Here is a 21822-nt window from a genome sequence, read left to right as displayed (position 1 = left end):
CAAAATATAATAAGACAAACCTGTGCTGAAGCAGACATGCATGGATTCTTGTATGCCGTGCCATATATTCATAAGTATTGCAGAGAACCGCCACATATCTCTGTGACAAACTCAGCTAATAGATAATACACAGTGAAGAAAATGTTAAATGCATTGCTTCTTTGCACAGGCAATATGATTGTGTTGCTCTAGTGACAGTGTGGTTCTGGTTGACAGGGCAGCTTCATTACAAGCCCCTGTTTTCAGGCTATTGCAGCTTTAAAGAAAAAAAAATAGAAATCACCCATTGGACTGAAATTTTTTATGCTTGTCAGTCTTGGGGTGAATTTTACTTTAAGTGCAAAGTTAGAAGGAATCCATTTAGCTGTTTCCCTGATTGAAATAAATTTGGAGGGATGGATAGGCTTTTAAAAAGTTGAGGTTGATGTTTATTACAGAGCTCCATTTTGGAATGCTTTGTGGAATGCCTTGATGTTAAAATGGAGATGATGTTGTTTATAAAAATATATATATATATAACACAAGTAACTGCACCTGCACCACACACTGTTCCCACTTCTGTGTGTTCACAGGGTGTGCCAGCTGAGATGTCTTGCAGGTGTGAGCATGCCCCTATTCTCGCTTCACACAGATCTTAATTTTCAGCTGCCTTCCTTTTACCCTAGTTCTATACCTACCTTTTGCCCCTGCTTCTTTCTGCATACGTCAGATTCAAAGCATATGTCAGAGGTACAGCATTGGGTACATCCGTAGATTCAATATTTCTTTCTTCTTCCTTTCCTCTGTAGGGGAGAGTGCTGCACACAGGAACCATCACTTGCAAACTGCACTGCCCTTAGGTAACAGCCTAGTGTAGATCTGAATATTAAAGGTGTCTCACTGAGTTTTTATCCCTTCTAGTGAGCTGCAGATTTGGCTAAAAGATATTATTAATAAAGTGGCATGGGCAAGAGAACTGTACATTTGTATGAAGACACTTCCTTGAAGAGCCAGCTCTTCCAGAGTGAAATTTGTGATTGGTATCATGGCCATGGAGCTGTAAGAGTTATGGTGGTCTTGCAGCAGGTTCTCCAGGGCGGTAGCTAGGAAATACAGTGAGAGGTTATGAGGTATAAAGGGAGGAGCACCAGGCAGGTCTGGTAATTCCTCTGTAGTCTGGGAGACTTTTCCAACTGTATTATATTCTCTTGGTGTTTTCTATTTTGGTCATTTGGCACATGCTTAAAGTGAAGTTGTGAGCAATAGGGAAGACAATAAAGAAAGCACATTCATTAATTTAATAATGGAGATAGATTCATGTTCCAGTAATAAGAGAGATGTTCACTTCAGATAACATCATGTTGGGTGTTTTTGAATGGCCTTTTAGCCTAAACCTGAAGTATTACCAATATGATAAATAATTTGACCCAGGGGCTCAGATTCTGACAAGGAGAACAGTCGCTGTGTGAGCATCACTGCTCAGCATACAGCCATCAGGAGTTACAAACCATATATATCTGTTCATTCTGTGCTTTTTTAAGGGGCCAGCTTTCAGTGAGGGATCAATGTAAGAGTTGCAATATCTTCTCCTGACACTGTTAAAAGCTATTCTGTGACACAAGCCTTGCAAATTTTATGTCATGTAATTTTGTGCATTATTCTAAGGAAGTTATCCTTGGATAGTAACAACTGGTTGAAGATACACTGGTATTTTACAAAATCCATTTAAGCAGGTTTATATGTGCTAGAAAATTAAGTCTAGACAATGTTATAACCCATCTTAAAATACAATATTTTCTGGAAAGGTGAATGAAAGTATCTAAGTTTGCTGGAGCAGTTAATCTTTTGACCTGGTTTCTTCTTTAGTGAGTGTCACCTCAAACTTGCTTCCTTGTTGGAGATTACAGAGGAGCTGAATAATGTACTTATGTTTGCAAGTTTGTTTAAATTATCTGCAGTTAATTCTGGTGTCTGTATCATAGGCGCCTTTCTGCATGTCACCTGCTTCCCCAGGACAAGGCTCGCAGGTAGGCAGAGCTTAATGTATGGAGCTATAGACTTTTCAATGACTGTTCTCACTATTAAGTTGAACTCAAATATTCATTGCTGAGCTTGAGGTATTATCAAACCCACTGTTTTAATGTCAAAGATTCTCAGTCTGTCTTGAAGTGGCACCAAGAGAGAGTAAGGAAATATAGAGCCTAGAATGGAAAGTGAGAAGAAGCTGTAGGCAATGGAAGGGCTTTTCACATCTGAAACCACCAATAAATAGGTAACTGATTTACCCTCTTCTTAAAACAGACAAACAAACAGCATTTCTTTTCCCACTAAAGACCATCTTCTGTCAGGGGACTCTAACTGAGCATCTCTTCTGTAACTGTTTGAAGGTTCGGTAGCACTGTTCATGGGATATCTCTGCACTGAGCAATAGAGTGAATCATAGAGGTTTCCTGCCAGGCAAAATAGAGCGGAAGCAACAGGCACTGGTAGGTGAGCTTAAATACAGATTTTATGACAGCTGTTGGCTATTATTTAAAAACAAAACCAAGAAAAGAAACCAGAAAACAACCTGTGAGTCCCTTCAGTCAATACATGGAAAAATGTGGAGTTACGAGTTGCTGAGCAGCAAATGAAGTCATGGATATCACATCAGCCCCCATGTCCTCCCCCCAAGGAAGGAAAAAGTCTCACATAATGGGTGTTTCATATTTTATTTATCTATATTTATAAATACTAGTTTCAGATAAAAATTTAGGAACCAACTTTATCATCTGCTGTTTCTCCCCTTCTAGCATTAGGTAAATTATCTGCTTTGTTCAGAAGCCAACTCTACAGAAATACTATAGTTATACAATAAACCCTTTAAAAGCAGGGAGAAAATTAAACCAGAACCAGGGGGAATACTGTTTGGAAGTGCCTCAGCCAAAGCAGCATGGGAGTTGCTCTCACGGGTGAATAGTGAACTGTGAAGGATGCAGCTCAGTGACACACAGCAGAAAATGAAGGACTGTTATTTTATAGAATCATAGAATAGTTAGGGTTGGAAAGAACCTTAAGATCATCTAGTTCCAACCCCCCTGCCATGGGCAGGGACACCTCACACTAAACCATGTCACCTGAGACTCTGTCCAACATAACCTGCTTAAACTGCGAAACTTCCCTGCGTGCAGCCCCTTTCCCAACAGACAGCTTCACCTGCCATGTATAAGGAGCAGCTCAAGCCCAGGCTCCTTTAAATCTGCTCCTTTGAGAGTGAAGGTCTGAGGATTTTGGTAGTCGATAATAACAAGTGTGTCTGCCAACTTCTGCTGAGCTTCTTTGAGCTCGTGTCCCACATCCATGGCATAATTACAGTTCTGCACAGGAATTACGGTAGGACTTATGCTCAGTTTTTGCTATCTAAAAATTATTTAATCTCAATGGCTTTTGCTTACTAGTGATCTATGTAGTAATACACACAGACTTGCACACAGCTGCAACATATACCTTAGCAGGCCCAGGGCACATGGTCATGTAACTGGCTGCTGTAGCATTTGGGTACAGGAAAGGAACAGACAGTCCCATGCAATGATCCCAATGGGAGAGAGCAAATGACTGTGAAAGGAAAGCAGAATATCAGACAGTATTAGGACATTAATGAGCTCAGCATTGCAGGAAAGGATGTGAGTTTTGTAGCCAAGTAATATACGATAGTCAAAAATACGATCCCAGGGCTCCTCAGCATTATGGCATAAGGTGTACTTCTGCAAACACAAACAAAAATTCACATGCTTCATAAACCTACAATGATGTTTGCATAGAGTATAAGCGAAGACAAAGAGTTTAGCAGGTGGTCAAAGTCATCTTACAGTAAATTTAAACCTGGCATTAATGGATGCTTGCACAGCATCTCTAGAGGAAGGGATCCGAAAGAGCAATGAGGAAGAAGGCTACAAATACTAGAGCAAATATTTCTCAACATCAGTTATCAATCTTGTAGCATCCTTCTGAGGGAGAGTGTTCAGGAAGTGTTCCTGTTTTACTAAGTAGTCCAAAGGAGAAAGCAGTGAAGGCTTTTAAATGGACGCATAAAGCAGTTAGCCACATCCTTCACAAGATTGAGTGTTTCAGGGTCCAGGAGTTATGTGCTACTTATTAAAGTTGTTCAGCTCACCTGTGAACTTTTCTCCATTGCCCTTTGGAAGCATCAAGCCCACTTTAGAAGGATATATCTGTCTCATGTACATGGTCTATTAATAAACTGGTTCAACTAAAATTTTGGTTGTGAACATAAAAATGCCATCTGTCCAGTAGCTGTTGAAAAAGATTGATAGGTTGGGGTTTTGGATTTAGGTTTTTAGTTTTTTGGGGTTTTGTTTAGCAAAACAGGACCTCCACATTTTCTTGGTGGTTGTCTGCATAGTGAAGATGAATTGCCTCAGCTTAGTAGGCATCATTTCACTTTCTAAACTTTCCCTCTTCAGAGATTTCCAGACTCTGAGTTCAGGGGATTAGCCTATGAAGACGAGCTGTTTGTTGTTACCCACAGCAGGTTGCTTGAGCACACCCATGGGTATGATTTGGCTCAGAAAGAACCTTTCACTGCATACCTGAGTCTCTCAGGGTGCTAGTGAACTCATGGGCTGTCCTAAAAGCAGACTGTAAGAACTCCCTAGGTGTAGTAGCCTATTGTATTTTCTTTTACCTTCTGTAAGTATAAAGTGCTGACTAAGAAATGTGTCATGCTTCCACTGCAGTGATTCATCAATCTAGATGTGCTAAAAACCCCATCATGTTGGTGTTTTTGAAGTAGCCTTTTAGCCTAAACGTAAGATATTACCAATATGATAAATAATTTGACACAAGGGCTCTGGTTCTGACACTTTGTGAACATCACAAATATATATTTTATAAACAAGTGTATCTGTTTCAACATTTATGTATAATTTTTAATCTCCTTCCCAGGCCTCGTTTCTGGAGTTCAGACTTTTCAGGCATGTGCAGGATTTTTTAAACATTAAATTCTCCATTCAAATGCATCATCATTCCTAATAATATTCTGGATACCTTGAACCATTATTTGCCTTTAGACAAGTTTTCAGCGCAGATTGTGCTGCCTGCAGTTCGGTCCCCCAAATCTCCCATCCGACTGTCTAAATTATTTTAACTGACATAGCTTCTAATTTACTCTCTCCAGTTGAGAGAGCTCCCTGTAGCTTGTCTATTTTAGCATTTAATTGCTGTATACTCTCACAAATTAAATTCTGTAGTGATCCATTTTGCTCTGCCAGTGAAGCAGTGATCTTTTCATCTAAGCAAGATGGCGCTTGCAACTCCGCCACCGAGGCTGGCATCCAGCATTGGGAGAGGGAGAACTTTCCCATTTGCTCTCCTGGTGGCTGGGTTTGTGCCAGAGGACAGCTCTCCTTCACAGCGTTCTCTGTGTGATTCTGAAGCAAAAGGAAAGTGAAATCCTCAAAACTTGCTCCTCTCAATGGGTTTTTGCAGTGGTAAAAACTGCTTTTTCTGATTATTTTATGCAACCAGAATGCTTCTCTCTAAAATCTACATATGTTTGTGAGCTTTTCAGCATTCACTTCTATAAAATGGGAAGAGGCAGCTCTAAAATACTACACTGTATGTGTTCCTTTACTGGGAGGAAGATAGTCAAAACTCACTGTTTCTTTTGGCAAAATAGCAATATCCAATTAGGAAACGTGTTATCTTCTCCATTAGCTCCTTTTTGGATAATGTTTGTACAGTCCTTACGCATTACTTAATATATTTCTATTAAAGAGGGACCATTTAGTATCTAAATAAGAGGCACAGTACTTTTTTATCTCGTTTCTGTTGAAGGGATATATTCTATTGTGTTTTCTCAATGTGTGTGTATGGAAAGGAAGGCATTTGAGTCTCAGTGATTAAGGACTGTGTTACAGCAAGGGGTTGAAGGTCTTTGTAGGCAAGCTGAGTACAGGTGTGGAGGGGCAAAATACATTCTGCAGTTTTTTGTGGAAGGACTCTTTCCCCAGCCAAATAACGCAGAGGAATATAACCTGTGAACAAAACCTGGCCAGTGTTTTGGTTCTGTAACTCTGGAAGTGTGAGGTCAGTTTAACAGAAAATACAAAGCTGTTTTCTACTTATTTGCACTTCTTATATTAACCTTGAAGAAGACTTACAAGGCAGTTGGTAATTACAGGACACAAGGTCATTAAAAATGCATTTTTAAGGAAAGAAGGCTGCATGAAATTTGCATTATTGCATTATTTGGGTCTCCTTTAAATTAATAGTCTGAGTCCAGACCTTTCATATGGAGGTGTTAATCTTTCATTAGGAGGAGAGCTGAGCACTGTTTAATAGTGTGATGCGACTGTCTGTCATCTGTGATCAATCATCTTCGAAGTGAAAATGCGCTGTTTGTTTTATATCTGTGGTACAGATTATCTGTTCTTCATTCCTCAGAGTATTTTATTCCTGTTTTCTGTCAAAGGTCTAGTTTAGTAGGAAAAGATGGGGATGGTTCCTAGAAAAGGCTGATGGTTCATAGCACTGCTTCATATTGCTCTCCTTGTAGAGGTTGGGCTATGGGGATCCTTTAAGGCTAGGCAGAACTTTACATAAGGGTGGCACTTACTGTGTAGTAGTTTTTGGAATGTCTGACGCTGCTCAGTCATGAATGTTGTGGAAGAGAATGATTCAGGTTGCATTACTGAAAGAAATTTGTGTTAGTGAATCTGGTCCTGTAGCTGTGACAGTAAATGCAGCTCCATTGCCTTCATTTGAACTGACTATGGTGAATTTTCCATTCTCTACCCCCAGAATTTGTTACATGATTATAGTTGAAGACTTATGGAAGCAACACAAATTGCTGTAGAGGGATAGTGTTGGGGACTGCTAATTAAAAGCCCATCCATAGCTATTTAAATTCCTGTTTGCAGTATGTGTCTGCATATGTGCTGTATGTCACCTGGCATTAGCAGAGCTGAGCGCAGGGCGCTCCCATGCAACCAAGGCTCATCCCAGCCTGGCCCTGTACTACTTGCAGCTATGTGCCTTCTGACTGACTTGATTCTGTGTCTCTTTGGAGTAGGTTTCAGGTGATGCATAATGCATTGCCCCTCTTAAAAAGCAGAGAATTTCCAAATTACTCTCTTCTTATAGAATGAACTCCATCTTGATAGTTAAGTGTTGTGATAATAAGAGAGGTAATAAAATACATGCATCGTTTCTCTCTTGTGACTTCAAAACTGACTTTTCCATGCACCCTTTCACAAAATGTGCTGTGGCAACTCTGGCAGTCACATGCATGTAAAAGACCAGGAGGCATAATTGAGCCTTATGCATTTTAAACTTGGATTAGGTAGTCAAAATCAGAGAAGTTGAGCAATTAAAATATTTGCATTGGGATTCCTGCTTTACCTTCCACAAAACTCCATGTGCTCATACAAGGCACAAGTAACACCAGATCAGACTTTTATTATTAAATGGATGTTATTTATTTACATTCTTACCAAAGTGTGCTTCTGTTTGAAATAACTTATTCCAGCCTACTCGTGAGCCTGTTCCTTTATATCCCACTCATTGTCTTGGATTATTTTGTCTCTGCTGATCTAAGAATTACCTATTCTTCTGCAAGAAGATTTCTCTGTGATCTGGGGTAGCTCAGATTGTGTAATACAAGGCATGTAATTTTTGAACAAAACATTACAACCCTTGTGAGAAGTGGTTATTAGTGTTTTCTGATACTTAAAAACAAGTTTTGAGAAGTTGGTTGTGTATCAGAATACATAATCCATTGTGAAATCAAATCAGGGACCTAAGAACCTTGAGAATATCCTTTACAGGGGCAAAAAACATTCCCCCTCTCTGCTTATATATCTAAAGCCAAGCCTATGAAGCTTACAAGGAGAAAATATTGCAACGCTCCCAGTGCTGAGTTTTCTGGAAGAGTAGGAGGATGGACTTAAGCTTGCATGTGAAGGAAAATAAAACCCGAAATATTGGGGTCTCTCTGTTTTTGTGTTGATTTTAGGGTTTTGTTTTTGGGGGGGGGGGTTTACGATGATTGATATACAAATTTGCATTTATCTTTATAGGCAGTGGGAACCTGAAAAGTCAACTTCTGTCTTTGGCTCACAAAAAGATTATGAAATTAGTTCCTTTCTCAGGTTGACTGAGCTTGATTGCCAAGTATGTCTGATTCTTCACAGCACCTCAGAATGTTTAGTGCTGGAGAATCTTCTTGCACATGGCTGACTTCTCCCTTTCATATTGGCACACAGCGCCCTCCACTCTTGTCTCCCTCCTCCTCTACACCAGGTAACCCCAGAAGATACCACAAGGAATTGCTGACAGTCATCTTCACTGGGAGAACTTTGCCTCTTCCTGATTCAGGTCTCTTATTCACTCTCTGATCCAGATAATCTGAAGCTGCAAATGGCAAGATGATCATTTATACAATAAATAGTGAAAATGGAATTCCATGTAGTTCCAAAATTCTCCTGCTTCTATGTCCACATCCAGCTTTCAGATGCTTGCAGGTTTAATGCTCTGTTCTTTCTCTTCACCATTTCAGGCTCACCATTGAACTGGTCCTTGGGTTGGCTTATCTTGATTGCTTTGACTTTTTTAGTAAAATCATCTCTATAAAGACATCATACATCTGAGTTGGCTGTTAAGATGGTGCGTTTCTAACAAGAGATGTTAGCTTTGTCCCCAAAACCACCTTTTTTTCAGAGTCCCTGAGACATATTTGTGTTCCCTATGATAGATACCTCCACAGGGACCCTGCGGGAGGTGTGTCTCTTGTTCTTGTAGCATAGTGTGTATGTAACAGGTGAGCTGCACAAGGAAATAATCTAGGTCTTTGTTAAAATTAAGGGTTGTTTACAGCTGCTGGGAAGTGATTTTCATAGTCAAACTGAGAAGAGTACCTCAGAATATAGGCATAGTATGTCTGATCAATGACTTGCCTGGAAGGCTGTATGCAAGTACCCATGTTCATGATTTGTTTCATCCAAGATCTGTTTCTCACTGGGTGTAGACACAATTCCTTGTGTTGGGGTGGTTTAATTGATGAAGGAGACTGAAGACATGACAACAGACATGCATCTTCTTTAAAAAGGAAAAAAAAAGACAGCACAAAGCATCTTTTTAAGGACAAACTAATTGTATAATTTGGGAATAATGACCAAATGAAGACTCTTCCCATGCACTTTGAGTTACGTTGCTAACTGTAATTTCAATAACTATGATACTGTAATACAGATTTTAAAACCAGCTGAGGTACAATTCTTTTAGTCTGCTAAGATAAGCTCAACCCAACTGATTCACAGAAAAGTCAAATTTAAAGTGTGATAGATGTTTTCTAGTCATTATAGCCTGACTGCACCTGAGGGCATATTCAAGTTAGAATCATACAGTCATAGAAGATCTCAGGTTGGAAGGGACATGGAAAGATATCTGGTCCAAACTTTGACAGGAAAGGGAGCATAGATGTGATGACCTAGCACGCTGCCCAGTTGCAGCTTGTAAACCTCCCGTGATAGGGACTCTGCCATGTCCCTGGGGAGGTTGTCCCAGCGATTGACTGTTCTTACTGTTAAAATGCCTGTCTTGTATTGAGATGAAACCTCCTGGTGCAACTTGTAGCAGTTGTCTCCTTGTCTTCTCCGCGTGGCTCCAAGTTAGTTATTAATTTCTGGTTGCTTCTGTTTGGCAGAAAAACACGTGCAAATTGTGCAATTTGACATGCCAGTTGCAAAAATGCTTGTACACCACATTATATATGCCAGTTTTCTCTAAAGGTATATTAAAACCAAAAAATAACTAGACAGGCTTATGCAAACTTTCTTTTTGATCACCTTGACTAACATTTTTACACCATAGTATGAATATTGAAACTTTAGCTTTACAAAGCAAGTTGCTCTTAATATGCAAACTTCTTATGTACATTTACTTGGAGAGCACGTGAGAAAGACGTGCCATGTCACTGACGTTGCTTTCTGAAGAGACACCGCCGTATATCTTACTTTCAGTATAATGAGTTGTAATGTTTAGTTATTCTAAAGGTATGGTACAATAACAGATTATTCTTGTTCATATCTGTGTAATAATTGAAACTCCCTGATCACACTTTCCATTTTACACGTTGTCAGAACCTTGGACCTTAATCTTGCTCTTTGATTGACGGTTGCGGCCGGGGAAAGAGCACTCGTATTGTTTGTGGTAGTCGCATCTGTTCAACTTGATTCAGTTGAGAGTATTTGCATATTCTTAAGTATTTCTTCTGAGAAGGCCTAAATCCTTCTCAAGTGTTTGATGCATTTTTGAAATTCATTCATAAGGTATCTACATGCACTAATAGTTCTGTATAATATTGCTGTGCATAATCTGACAGATAAGGCCAGTTTTTTAAACAAGGTATTCTTTGGGGATGACATATTACATTCTGACTTACTCTACTGGGTGGAAATGTCAAGTACTTTGAAAAAGGATGCTTGAATGTTTTGATTGAATTAATATTCTTTATTGAACACACTGTCAACCGCAGTAAAATGTAGTCTCATTGTGAGAACATTTTTCAAAAGAGTTAACAGCAGGGCTTTTTTGTTTTATTTTTGTTACTGGAGCTTTATCACATATAATCATTCCTTTGCTGCTGATATTAGATGGAACAAGAAAGTAGATTCCTAGATGTATTTTAGATTGATTTGTTTGAATTGTTCAACTGTGAGCAGTACCCTTATCTTGAAATATATCTTAGGCTTTTGAAACACGACTTACTTTTATTTTTTTATTTTCTTGCTTTTTATATTTTTCTTGCAAATTTTGTATCAGTATTTTTTTAGGCATTGTCAACCTTAATTTCAGGAACCTGTCACTCTTGATAGTACAGCACTAGTGAGAAGTACCATTGCTTTGAAAAATACTCAGGTAGTGTATTTGAGCATCAAACACAGGTAGCGGTTCAAAAATACTAACTTGGTGGCCTCAGTCCATTACATGAAGAAATATATGCATAACTGAAAAACATGTCTTCCATAGGTTGGATGTCCTAGTCCAGGACTACCCAAGATTAGACAAAGCTAGTCCAGTTTGCTATCAGAAGGAATGGAGATGTATTCCCACTTGCTTAAATGGATGTGTGCTGTGGATACTACTACAAGCTTCAGCTGTTAAAGACTTAGGATCTCATATGGAAGACCGCTAACCATAATGAGTAACTTTTGTTTTAGTTTGCACTAAACAGGTGTTCAAAGACCCACTGTTAGTGCCTGATGTAGTGTAAGAAAAGGATTTCTGTCTTTGCAGAAGACCATAGCAATCTCTGCTGCCTGTGTACTTGAAAAATGAGTGGTGCACATTTAATAAGTGTATTTTTTTGTTTTGTGCACACACAGGTTTCAGTGTAACAGTGCCTTTTACAGTAGTTTTATTCTTCCTTTGCTTTCAGGAATCTCCTTCTGGACGAAGAAAAGCGCTTGCCACCAGCAGCATCAACATGAAGCAATACGCAAGCCCCATGCCTACACAGACGGATGTCAAGTTAAAATTCAAGCCTTTGTCCAAGAAAGTGGTATCTGCCACACTACAGTTCTCTTTATCTTGTATTTTCCTGAGGGAAGGAAAAGCCACGTAAGTTGTTGTGGGCTTTTTTTTTTACCAGATAGCCTGCTTTGTGTTGCTTTTCAAAGAATTCTTTGGATAAAGAGCTTTCTGTATAGAATGGCAGAATTTGAGAGTATCCTTCAGCATACTTATCATTCCTGCCATACTTAGTTTCTTAGCTGAGTAGAAACTGTTTCTTGCTCTGATTTTAGTCTTGTGTTCTTCAGAGACAAACAGCTTGTCCTCTAACCTTATAGACATTGTAAATAACAGCAGCTTAAAAATATCTACAGGTCTGGAATCAGCAGGATTTCGTTTGTGTGTTTGTATGTGCGTTCATCCAACAATACCCTTAGCAGACTGCGGGGGAAATGTAGGAAGGAAAACTTATTTCTATTTCATCTATTTATATTTCACAAAGAATGAAAGAAGGACAAAGCCAGCCCTAAGGTGAGAGAGGGTGGAGTCACAAATAAGATTTTTGCCTTGAACACAAGAATATCCTGTGAAAAGAGTTCAGTCAGGCACTGACTGCCACTCCCCCTTCTCACTTGATTCTGTCCTTTATTTCAACAGCCTTTGGAGGGCAGAGGATACAAATTAATTTTGCAGGTACTATAACTTCTGCAATTTCTGTCAGATTCAAGATGTAAGATGTTGACAGCATCATGTGGCTGGAGGATGGACTGCTTGTCACCATCCTGTTTTGCTTGTCCTTTCTGTCTCAAGAATATGGGAAAATGAGACTGATAGAACATAAAGAGGTGGAGGGGGAAACTACTGCTCTAGTAGTTCTTTTACCTCTTTTACACTCTTTTTTCCCGTCCAAAAGGCTAACAGTTTATTTCCAGCTTTCAGTGTTCTGAATGCACTTGTAGACATTGCCCATTGCAATACAAGTGTCCAAACACTGTTGCATGGACAGCTTTCCAGACTGCTTAAAGCAGTCAGCAGTGTGGTCAGACCAGTTTACTCTGGGGTTTATACAACTGGGGCTTGAAAACCCTCAAGAATGGAGACTACACAAGCTCTCTGCACAATCATCCCACTGCTTGTTGATGACTGCTCCAACTTTTTTCTCACATCAGATCACAATCTCTCTGCTTTCAATCTATGTCCACTGTCCCTAATCCTTCCACCTTGCGCCACTGTCTTCTCAGCAGTGGTGGCAGGCTGCTGCTAGGTCCTCCTGAAGCCATCTCTTTTCCAGGCTCAGAAAGTCCCTTTCCCTGAGCCAGTTCAGCTCCAGCCCCCAGCCATCTCAGTGGTCCTCTGCTGACCTTGCTCTGATTTATCAACACCTTTTCCAGTACTGTGGGACCCAGCACTGGATGAAGTGCCCTAGATGCAGTCCAACAACTCCAAGTAAATAGGGATCATTACTTCCCTCAGACTGCCGGTTTTGTGGCCCTGTTTTAATGGGTCTCAGGATGCTTTTGGCATCTTTGGCTGTCAGGTCATGGTGCTGGCTCTCCTTAAGCTTACTCACTGCCAAGATCCCCAGACTGTTTTCAGCAGAGGTGCTCCCTAGGCAGGCAATGCCCAGTCTGTTTCATTGTAAAAATTATTATTGTAAAAAAAATCGATGAATCCCAATAAATATTCAGATTGTTTTAAAAGAGGAGAGGTAGGACTGCTGTTGCTTCAAGAATGGGAGCATGTACTTTAAAAATATTGGGGGTTTTATGAAACAAATGTAGAAAATCCATTTTTCTGAATCATTGCCTGCTGTCATCTTCTCATCAAATGTATGTTTGATATGAAAGGTACAGTTATGTGAAAGATACATATATGTGATGCAGTCAAATAAGAATTGAAATTGGCCATTGATATCTAACAGGTTTTTATCTTCTTAATGAATGCAGATGTTTAGAAAAGGGATTTTAACATCTGCAGCAGCATCAGGAGTTCTGAGTGAATGTAATGATAGTTGTCACGTGCAGCATGTGGACAGTAGGTCTGACCAAGCATTTTCATTTTAACCAAACAAGACCAGATCAGCATTTACTGGCATTTCTAGAGTGGTTTAAAATTAAGCAGCAGTCACTAAATTGTTTCCTAATGCAAGGCAGCACTTTTTTTACCCTTTAGAATTTTTGGTAATAGAAAACTTTCCCTTCAGAAATTAATATACATGAGTGTATTCCTTTTGTTCTTTTGCTATATTTAAGATCAGATCTGAGATAAGAGACCTCCCTGAAGAAAAGAAAGCATAAAAATATGTAAAGGATTTTTAATAATGTGGTAGTATCAGATGTGGTATTAACAGGCTGCATTTTAATGCCTGGTTTGAAATTTGTTGCTTAGGGATGAAGACATGCAAAGCCTCGCTAGTTTGATGAGTATGAAACAAGCTGATATTGGAAATCTAGATGATTTTGAGGAGGACAATGAAGAAGATGAAGAAAACAGAGTGAATCAAGAGGAAAAGGCTGCAAAAATTACAGGTTGGTTTTGCCACAGGAATGGTAAAATACAGTTCCTTTGCTAATGGCCAGCTGTCTTCCGTGAATTTTATCCTCATGGTGTATTTGTATTGAACTTGAAAAAAAAATCCCAACCGAAACAAGATTTAGGATAGTTTGGTTGAAGAAGGACCCATCCGTAACTCAACGAAGTTTAATATTTGTGGATTTAAGAGCATTGATTTCTGAGGTGAGGGGAGGCTGTCCTGGTTTTAGGAGAGAATGCACTAAGTAGGTAGCATTTTAGGGAAGCAAAGACCTGCTGTGAAGAGAGGAGTAAAAAAGATGGAGGGAAAGGATCAGTGAACAAGAAGACAAGAGAATGAGCCGAAGGGATATACTGAAGAGAGTTTGTGAGAATAACTGCGAAATGAGTTATGCCATGGGTAGGTGCTGAGGTTCTGCTCAATAACATGGTAATTCGAGGCAGCATACTTCTGCCTTTTGGTTGGGGGTGTCTTGTGGAAATGAAGTCAGGAAGCTGTTAAAGGAATTTAACAGAATTTGACAGTAAGGTTGTTTGAAGTGAGATAGTATAACCACATTTGAATTGCTGATGAAAATGCTTAGTGTGTCCAGGATAGCTGAACTAATCGATGCAAGTCAGATCAGGATGTGATGATGTTAAATTGTTGGTAGAGATCATTATGCAGCACTGCTCCAGATGAGTTCTGTAGGAGCCCTTAGTGTAAAAGAATCAGGAAAAGACAAATTAACTTCTGGTGCCAGCCTTCATGCCTGTCTGTGCTCTTTAAAAATGTCTGTTGAAATAAATGGACCCTTCTCTAAGGGTAATAATGAACAGCATCCCCAACAGAAGTGAATTGGCCAGTCTGTTCTTGAAAGTCCAGAGAAACGTTGGTTCAGTGTTACAAAACATTGTTTTTCATTGCTTCTTTTTGAGATCTCATTGCAATCAAAAGGTTCAGCCTAAAGCAGTTATTACTTAGTTATATTTCATGTTGTGAAAGGATGCAAATGTGCTTTCTCCATGCTTTACATTTTAATTAAAAATGTTTTGTACAATTAAATGTTTTGTACCCTGACCAAATCTCTGCTTATGTTGTATATGTCTGGCTCAGGGCGGGTTGGAAAGTCCAGAATGAAATATTTGAGAGACAGGAATAATGTATTATTGGGCAGCGATATGCCGAAGAGATATGCCAGTCTGGTCACACTGAAATAATTCGTCAAGGTTGTCTTCTTTCCCAGTATAACCAGCACAATTCAGGTGCAGGTCAGAACACCAAACAAAACCTGACATGTTCACCAGGCCATCTCATAATCACAGAAAAGAGAAGGGCACAAAGGAAAGGCTACATAAAGTCTGTATAAACTATTGTGCAGAAGTGTTTTAAGATATGCCTAAACACTGCCCTAAGGGACTGCTAGGGAAAACCCACGTTCAGGACAGTAATTGACAAGCAGCAGATCTTGCTCCTCAACTTTATTGATTTTTGCAGTGTTCACGTTTAAACAAGCCAAGAAACAATTCCTGATCAAGCAAAAAGATGATTTAATTAGGCTAGTCTGTCCACTGTCCTTTGGCTATGTAGTGAACATCCTTGGAGATGGATGGGAAAAGTGTGAAGTGCAGTGCTAAGTCCTAGCTCCAGTTGTTCAGAGGCATTTCAGCTTTTCCATCTACTTCTGCAAAAGCCAAAATTATCTGTTCTAAGCAAACATTACAATACCTTCTTGAAAGGCAGATGCAGTAAATACTTCTAAACTGCACTGCATCTCCTCATTGTTCAGCCTGTTCTGATGCTGTTTCCTAATGATACAAGATTGGGTTGGATTTTTTGTAGATGGAAAAAGGAAATCAGAAGGGTGGGAAAAGCTCAACCTTGAACAACTTGTGTTGGTTACAACAGCTGAGTTGCTTCGTAAGCCTGGCTAACTTTTCCCATGTTAGACAAGGAGAGGGATGAGAGGTATGTTGAAGGAGAATGAGTACACATAGTTGCCCAAGCAAATGGGAGAACATAAAACACAGGGCAGTAAATAAACATCAATAAATAAACTGTAAAGGATCTATTTCAACATGTGTTCAAGACTGATTTCATTGGCAATTGAAGTGACTCCTGTAATAAATATAATTAATGGGGAAAACTAATAAACCACAGGAATTGCTGAGGAACCAAGGGAGAAAAGAGGTTGGAATCACTGTAAAAAAAATAAGAAGAAATACAGAAAGAAGGAAAAGGAACTCCACTGATGTAGTGAAGTACTCTTTCTTAAAATTTACTTCAAAAATAATAGTGTTCACAGAATCCTATAAAGTTAATTGGGGAAGTTACATAAGCCTTTTGAAAGCTTGCTGCTACCACATTTTCTCATCTGTTGCTGTGTTAGGGTGTTGGCAGCTGAGCGAGCTGGAATGTCTTCACTGACTCAGAGTCCCCTGCGGCAAATCACTTCGCCTCAGTGTGCCTGTTTTCCCAACTGTAAAATGGAGATAGTGGCTATAACTACTTCTTGGGAATGATGGGAGTATTAGATGGTTAGTATTTGTAAGCCAGCTTTGAAAAAGTAAAGTGCAAGTAGTAAAGCAGAAGGGTTTTTTCTTACTTTTGACTTAAGGTCTTCTCACAGAGAAACATTGGATGACTTGGCTGAAACGCTGTCATTCTCAGCCACAGCTGCAAGGTGTGCTGCTAATCTTTGTCACAGACACTATTCCTTTTTCAGTGTACAAAAGTTAATTTTTTTCCTTGGGCCCAAAGTTAGTTTTATAGATGAACAAATATACCCACCACTAGGAGAACAAAGGAGACCTGCTGAATGGGGCTCTAGATGGTGCAGGTGAGTTAGGAAATGCTGCTTCTCTTCTTTGATGTGTTGCCTAACTTGGGGTGAGTATCTGAGCCTGTGTTTCTTCAGCTGTGAAATAAGTGTCGCAATACTGCTCTACCTCAAAAGCATTGTGGTGTTTGGTATAGTCAACATAAGAGCTGCTGCCGTACAACTGACCTTGAGATCAGATTGAAAGATATTTTTCATTCGAAGCATTACATTCATTCAAAAAAATACCCTTCCATCTCAGGTTTTTTCCCCCTTCGTTGCCAATATTTCTTTTTTAATTTCTTTGTGTATAAAAGCTGTATCTCCACCTCATTGTTCTATACAAAGTTGAACGTTTTGTTTGTAGACATGAAATACGTTTCAAATATTTTGTTTCTCTCTATTAATATGGATGATTTTAAACCTCATGAATGCATTTAATGGTTGGACTTGATGATCTTAAAGGTGTTTTCCAGCCTAGCTGATTCTGAGATGCTGTTATGGTGTCCTTAGCCCTCAGTTGAATACAAGGTATTCCAACATACTTAGAATCTTGCAGTCATAGAATACTTGGAGTTGGAAAGAATCTTAAGATCATCACATTCCAACCCCTTGAAGAAACGTGGCTCATAACTCACAAACGTAGGGTAGTAATAAATACATTGCTTCCCTTAATGTTTTAATTGATACTTAGAGCTTCATGCTGAAGTTAATGGTTGGCTCCTGCTCCATCTGCAGAGGAGCATGGTGACTGTCCTGGGGCACCACATGGGCTGAGCAACGTGCCCATGTGCTACCTATTGCAGGAGTCTGAATGGCAGCATGTTTCAAGAGCAGGCTTCTGCAGAGCAATGTGTAACCTTTTCCAGTTGCAAAACTGTATCTCTCCTGTAACCTTCTGATACATTTACTGTTTGTCAGTAGCAGCAAGCCGCCTAAAAAAAAAGAGCAAGAGAGAATGAAAGAAAAAACCCCAACAGTGATTTATGACATGCTTGTAGAACAAGCTAATGTACGTCTGTAGATAATGAGATTTATAAAAGATAATATAGGATATAAATCTCCAACCTACCATTTCCACACTCCAAAATATGACATAAACCATTTAATATTGTAATGAGAAACATTGTAGTGCATATGGGTGTTTAGGTTGGCAGATGGGACCAGGTGATTCAGACCACATCAAAGAATTCCCTCTTTTTAAAGCTCTGAACTTAATTTGTTATTTTCTGACAATAAAAACCGAATTGTAATTGTTTTGGTTTTTTCACATGCTGGCATAATAAATTATAAATCATGTCAACATGTCAGCCTGTTTTAAACTAGTAATTTGTTTGTACTAGTGTTTTATAAGGTCAACTCCATTTTATTTGAGTACAGCAAGGTTTTTTCCATTATGTATGTTGAGTCTTAAAAATTCCCTGAAGATAGTATTATATTGTTTAGAACTCTAAGGCGTATATATAATTTTATACTGAAAAGTTGAGTTTTGGGACAGTTTTGGTGTTACATTTTTAGAATAGTCTTGTTTGTTGGAGCTAAAAATGAGGAATTGGGGATGGTGAAATTAGCTCTGTATAGATAGATAAAAATGTAATCGATCTAAGCAGATTTTTTCTTTAAGGTCAAGAACAGTTAGGAAGTGTGGTTAAGAGGAATTCTGCTGTGGTTTCATCATTGTCAGCACGGATTATGTCCAATAGATATTGGGAGAATAGATCATTCCACTTGGTAATCTGCAGACCTGTGCATCTTTGCAAAGCAGTTTAAATCTGGAAAAGAAATTTTTAACTTCTTTTATGCTAAAGAAGTTTTTAAACTTCTTTAGCTTCTCATATGACTCAAATATTTTCAGGGTTTGGACTCTGCTTTCAGCTTCAGGTTTCTTATGCTGTCTGTGAAGACTTGAAATTCAGAGTTATGTCAGTGTGTCAACTTGTGAAGGTGTTGCCCTGTAAAAAGGCATGAGTGCCCACTGCTAGGAAGTTCTGGGTGGCTGTAGGCACCAACATGAGTTGGGACAACCACAATACTACTCAATTCTCATCTCAGTCCAACATCTTGCTGTTTATAACTGCTTCAATAGAACAAAGATTCCTGTGAGTCAGTGACAAACATTTGCTTTCCCAAACAAAAGCCACATGAGTAAAAGTTAAATTCAAAACAGCAGCAAACTGAAAGTGTTATGAAGAAGTAACTTCCTGTATTCACAAGAAAACAAAGTTTAAAGGAAATCCAAGAGTGACTGAGAAGTGTGCAGCAAAGGCACCTACATAGCTTTCACTTCACTGGTGACAATCGCTCAATCGCCACTACAGAAACTGCATTTGTCATTGTTTTATTTGTTAGTGGAGGAATCAGGGAGGAATTTCTCCCCTTGGGCCAGAAGCCACTAAGACCTTGGGTTTTTGTTTTGTTTCTTTACTGCCAGAATTATGGAGTCATCAAGTCATCTTGGCTAGAATTAATACATTTTAAAAGCTATTAATTCATGGCAGTTCAGAGCCATGTATTGGATGGCTCCTCTAGTGTGAATAGAAGATGAAATAGGATTTTACCAAACAGGTGTTACTAGCATAGCATTACAGAGGCGAATTCAACCAGTACATATGTTCAGTTTGCATTCTCATAGCACGGTACTGATCATATCTTTTAGAACTATTAGATAAGTTCAACTTGTCATAGGTCAGGATTTAATGGTGACTGATTCTAATTCTTAAGTTATCAGAGTGTGTGTAGAAATAAAATATATAAAATGTATCTGTATTTATTAGTTTTCTGTAGCCTTAAGGGTTTGGGAGGGAAGTAAATTGTGCTGGGGCTGTTTTGCGTTGACTGACAATGGTTTAACATTCAGGTTTTCTTCACAAGGAGGAAAAGTCTTCAAATTATATCTAGTACATCTAAGTTTTGAATTGATGAGCGTACTCATCCTCATAAAACTAATTGCTGTTGCTGACACCAGGAATCCAGCAAGGTTTTGTTTGTCTGTTAGCTGGTTTCTTGTTAAACTATGACTGAAGCAGCTACGTGGGTGCTTTGCTATAGGTATATCATTGCAAGGACTTGTTCTAAATGTGTTCTTTTAATTAACAGTAAGTGTCTTCTCTTCTGCCTTCTCTCTCCCTCACTCTCTAATAATAGTGTTCGTTCCACTTCTGTTTCATTAAATGCCCTTGCCTTATGTTTGTCTTGACTGGCTTCTATTTACAGAAATTGTAAACCAGTTGAATGCTCTGAGCAGCTTAGATGAAGATCAAGATGACTACATAAAGCGAGCAAATATGCCTTCAGCTAAATCAGCCAGTTCCTCTGAAGGTCTATGAGCTTTCCTCCTTTCTTTCTGTTTCTGATTGTCTGTATTTACTGTGACCCATTACCTTTTGACTCCTGCTTGTATTCAGCTGTCAGTTTTATCTCTGTGCTTCCACCCGGCATGACTCTCAGTAATTTGTAGTGCATCCAACAGGTAACAACATGATAGAGAAAGAGCCTATCTCCTCTGCAGCTCCGTTTGTCATCTGATAATGAACAAGAAAGGGAAAAAGAATCACAAAAAAAAAACCCAACATCAGACCCCAAGCCTAAAGCATTAATTGTACAGTCAGTGATACCTGACCTCTCTAACATGACAAAATGTCCCTTCTCTGAATTTACTTGCATAATGCATTCAAAAATTAAAATTTCCTGCCTATAGTTAATATTTATGTGAACAATCAAAAATAAATGGCTGTATTTAGCTTGCTAGAAGTTCTGCAACATTCACTTAATGAAGATAAATAGAAGGCTTTCTTAGTAGTCATTTCTGTTACATAATGTTCTGATCAGAAAGTTGATGTTTCATTCATTTCACTATTTTTTTTTCCTCCTTTGTTGGTGTATTCACTGAAATGCATTACCGTGGTTGTAAAATTCGTGCTATACCTTGGTACAGTGTTTCAAGGGACTGTTGATACAGGGGGGTTTTGAGCTTGAACTATGTTAGCTGAACAGTTTATATTAAAGCAATATTCTGACTTGTTTGTAGAGCTTATCAATAAGCTTAATTTTCTGGATGAAGAGGAGCAAGACCTGGCCAACTCTAGTACAAACCCTTTTGGTGATCCTGACACAGCAGAATTAAATCCGTTTGGAGACCCTGATGTAGAAGGTAATGGATTTGTTTTGCACAATTTATTGCTAATTGCAAATGCTTAATGAAACATGATTTATTTTTTTTGTAGAGCTACAAATGAAAAATGACATTTTTATTAATTACAGTTATTGCATGTAGTACTGAGGTGTAGCAATAGCAACAATCCAGTTGCTGGTGAAAAATGGATTTATCCTTGGAGTCACATCCCTGTGTGTATTTGCCACTGGGGCTTACCAGCTAAGAATTGAACCAGAAACTTTTAGACCTACTAGTACTCACCTTGTGGTATGAAAGAGCAACACATACTGTCAGGCACCTCTGTTCTTGGTTAGCATTAATCTTTATTATTATAATTTAATTGTATCTCTTTCATTCTTCTTTTTTTGCTTTTATGGCATCCTTAATTAAGCCTACTGGCATTGCACCTTGCACCATATGGTAGGTGTTAATCCCCTTTCAAGACTGACATGCCCATTTTTGTTCTCTTTAAGTGAGACATACAGCTCCTGTAAGTTTTTAATCTGATATGACTTTGGCCATAAGGCCAGGAAGGAGCACCAAGACAGCAGGCATATTTACTGTCCTCAGCACCATGTTCAGATATGCAAACTTCCATCTGCTGCCGTCAAAAAAAAAGGTTATATTACTGTATGACTTGCTTAGTTGCAGCTGCTTGAATTGCCAGCCCATAGTTAATTCTCAGGTTTGATGCTCCAAGATTTTTCTTCCAACACAAAATACAAGGGAGCATTTACTACCTTTGACCAAACTCCCGGAGCCACTCTTTAATGGTGGTGGAGAAGAACCAGCCCAGACTACAGCCATAGGATTTCTGATACCAAGTTTAATGAGGATACATTTCTGAAC

At 38.9% G+C, this 21822-nt stretch overlaps 1 protein-coding gene across 8 annotated transcripts in view; it reads left to right on the top strand.

The window, feature by feature from the left end:
- The window catches only part of EHBP1 (EH domain binding protein 1), a 223812-nt gene that overhangs the window by 76921 nt on the left and 125069 nt on the right, over positions 1–21822 (top strand). For all 8 annotated transcript variants that reach the window (XM_031047567.2, XM_031047566.2, XM_005147433.4 and 5 more), the window contains 3 exons: positions 11417–11598; positions 13879–14018; positions 20848–20970. In XM_031047567.2, coding sequence (XP_030903427.2) covers positions 11417–11598; positions 13879–14018; positions 20848–20970 — 445 coding nt within the window. The remainder of the gene's footprint in view (positions 1–11416; positions 11599–13878; positions 14019–20847; positions 20971–21822) is intronic.

This window comes from Melopsittacus undulatus, chromosome 3, assembly GCF_012275295.1.
Source record: "Melopsittacus undulatus isolate bMelUnd1 chromosome 3, bMelUnd1.mat.Z, whole genome shotgun sequence".
NCBI lineage: Eukaryota > Metazoa > Chordata > Aves > Psittaciformes > Psittaculidae > Melopsittacus > Melopsittacus undulatus.
The sequence above is the reverse complement of the archived record's forward strand: the minus strand, read 5'-3'. Positions and strand labels throughout refer to the sequence as shown.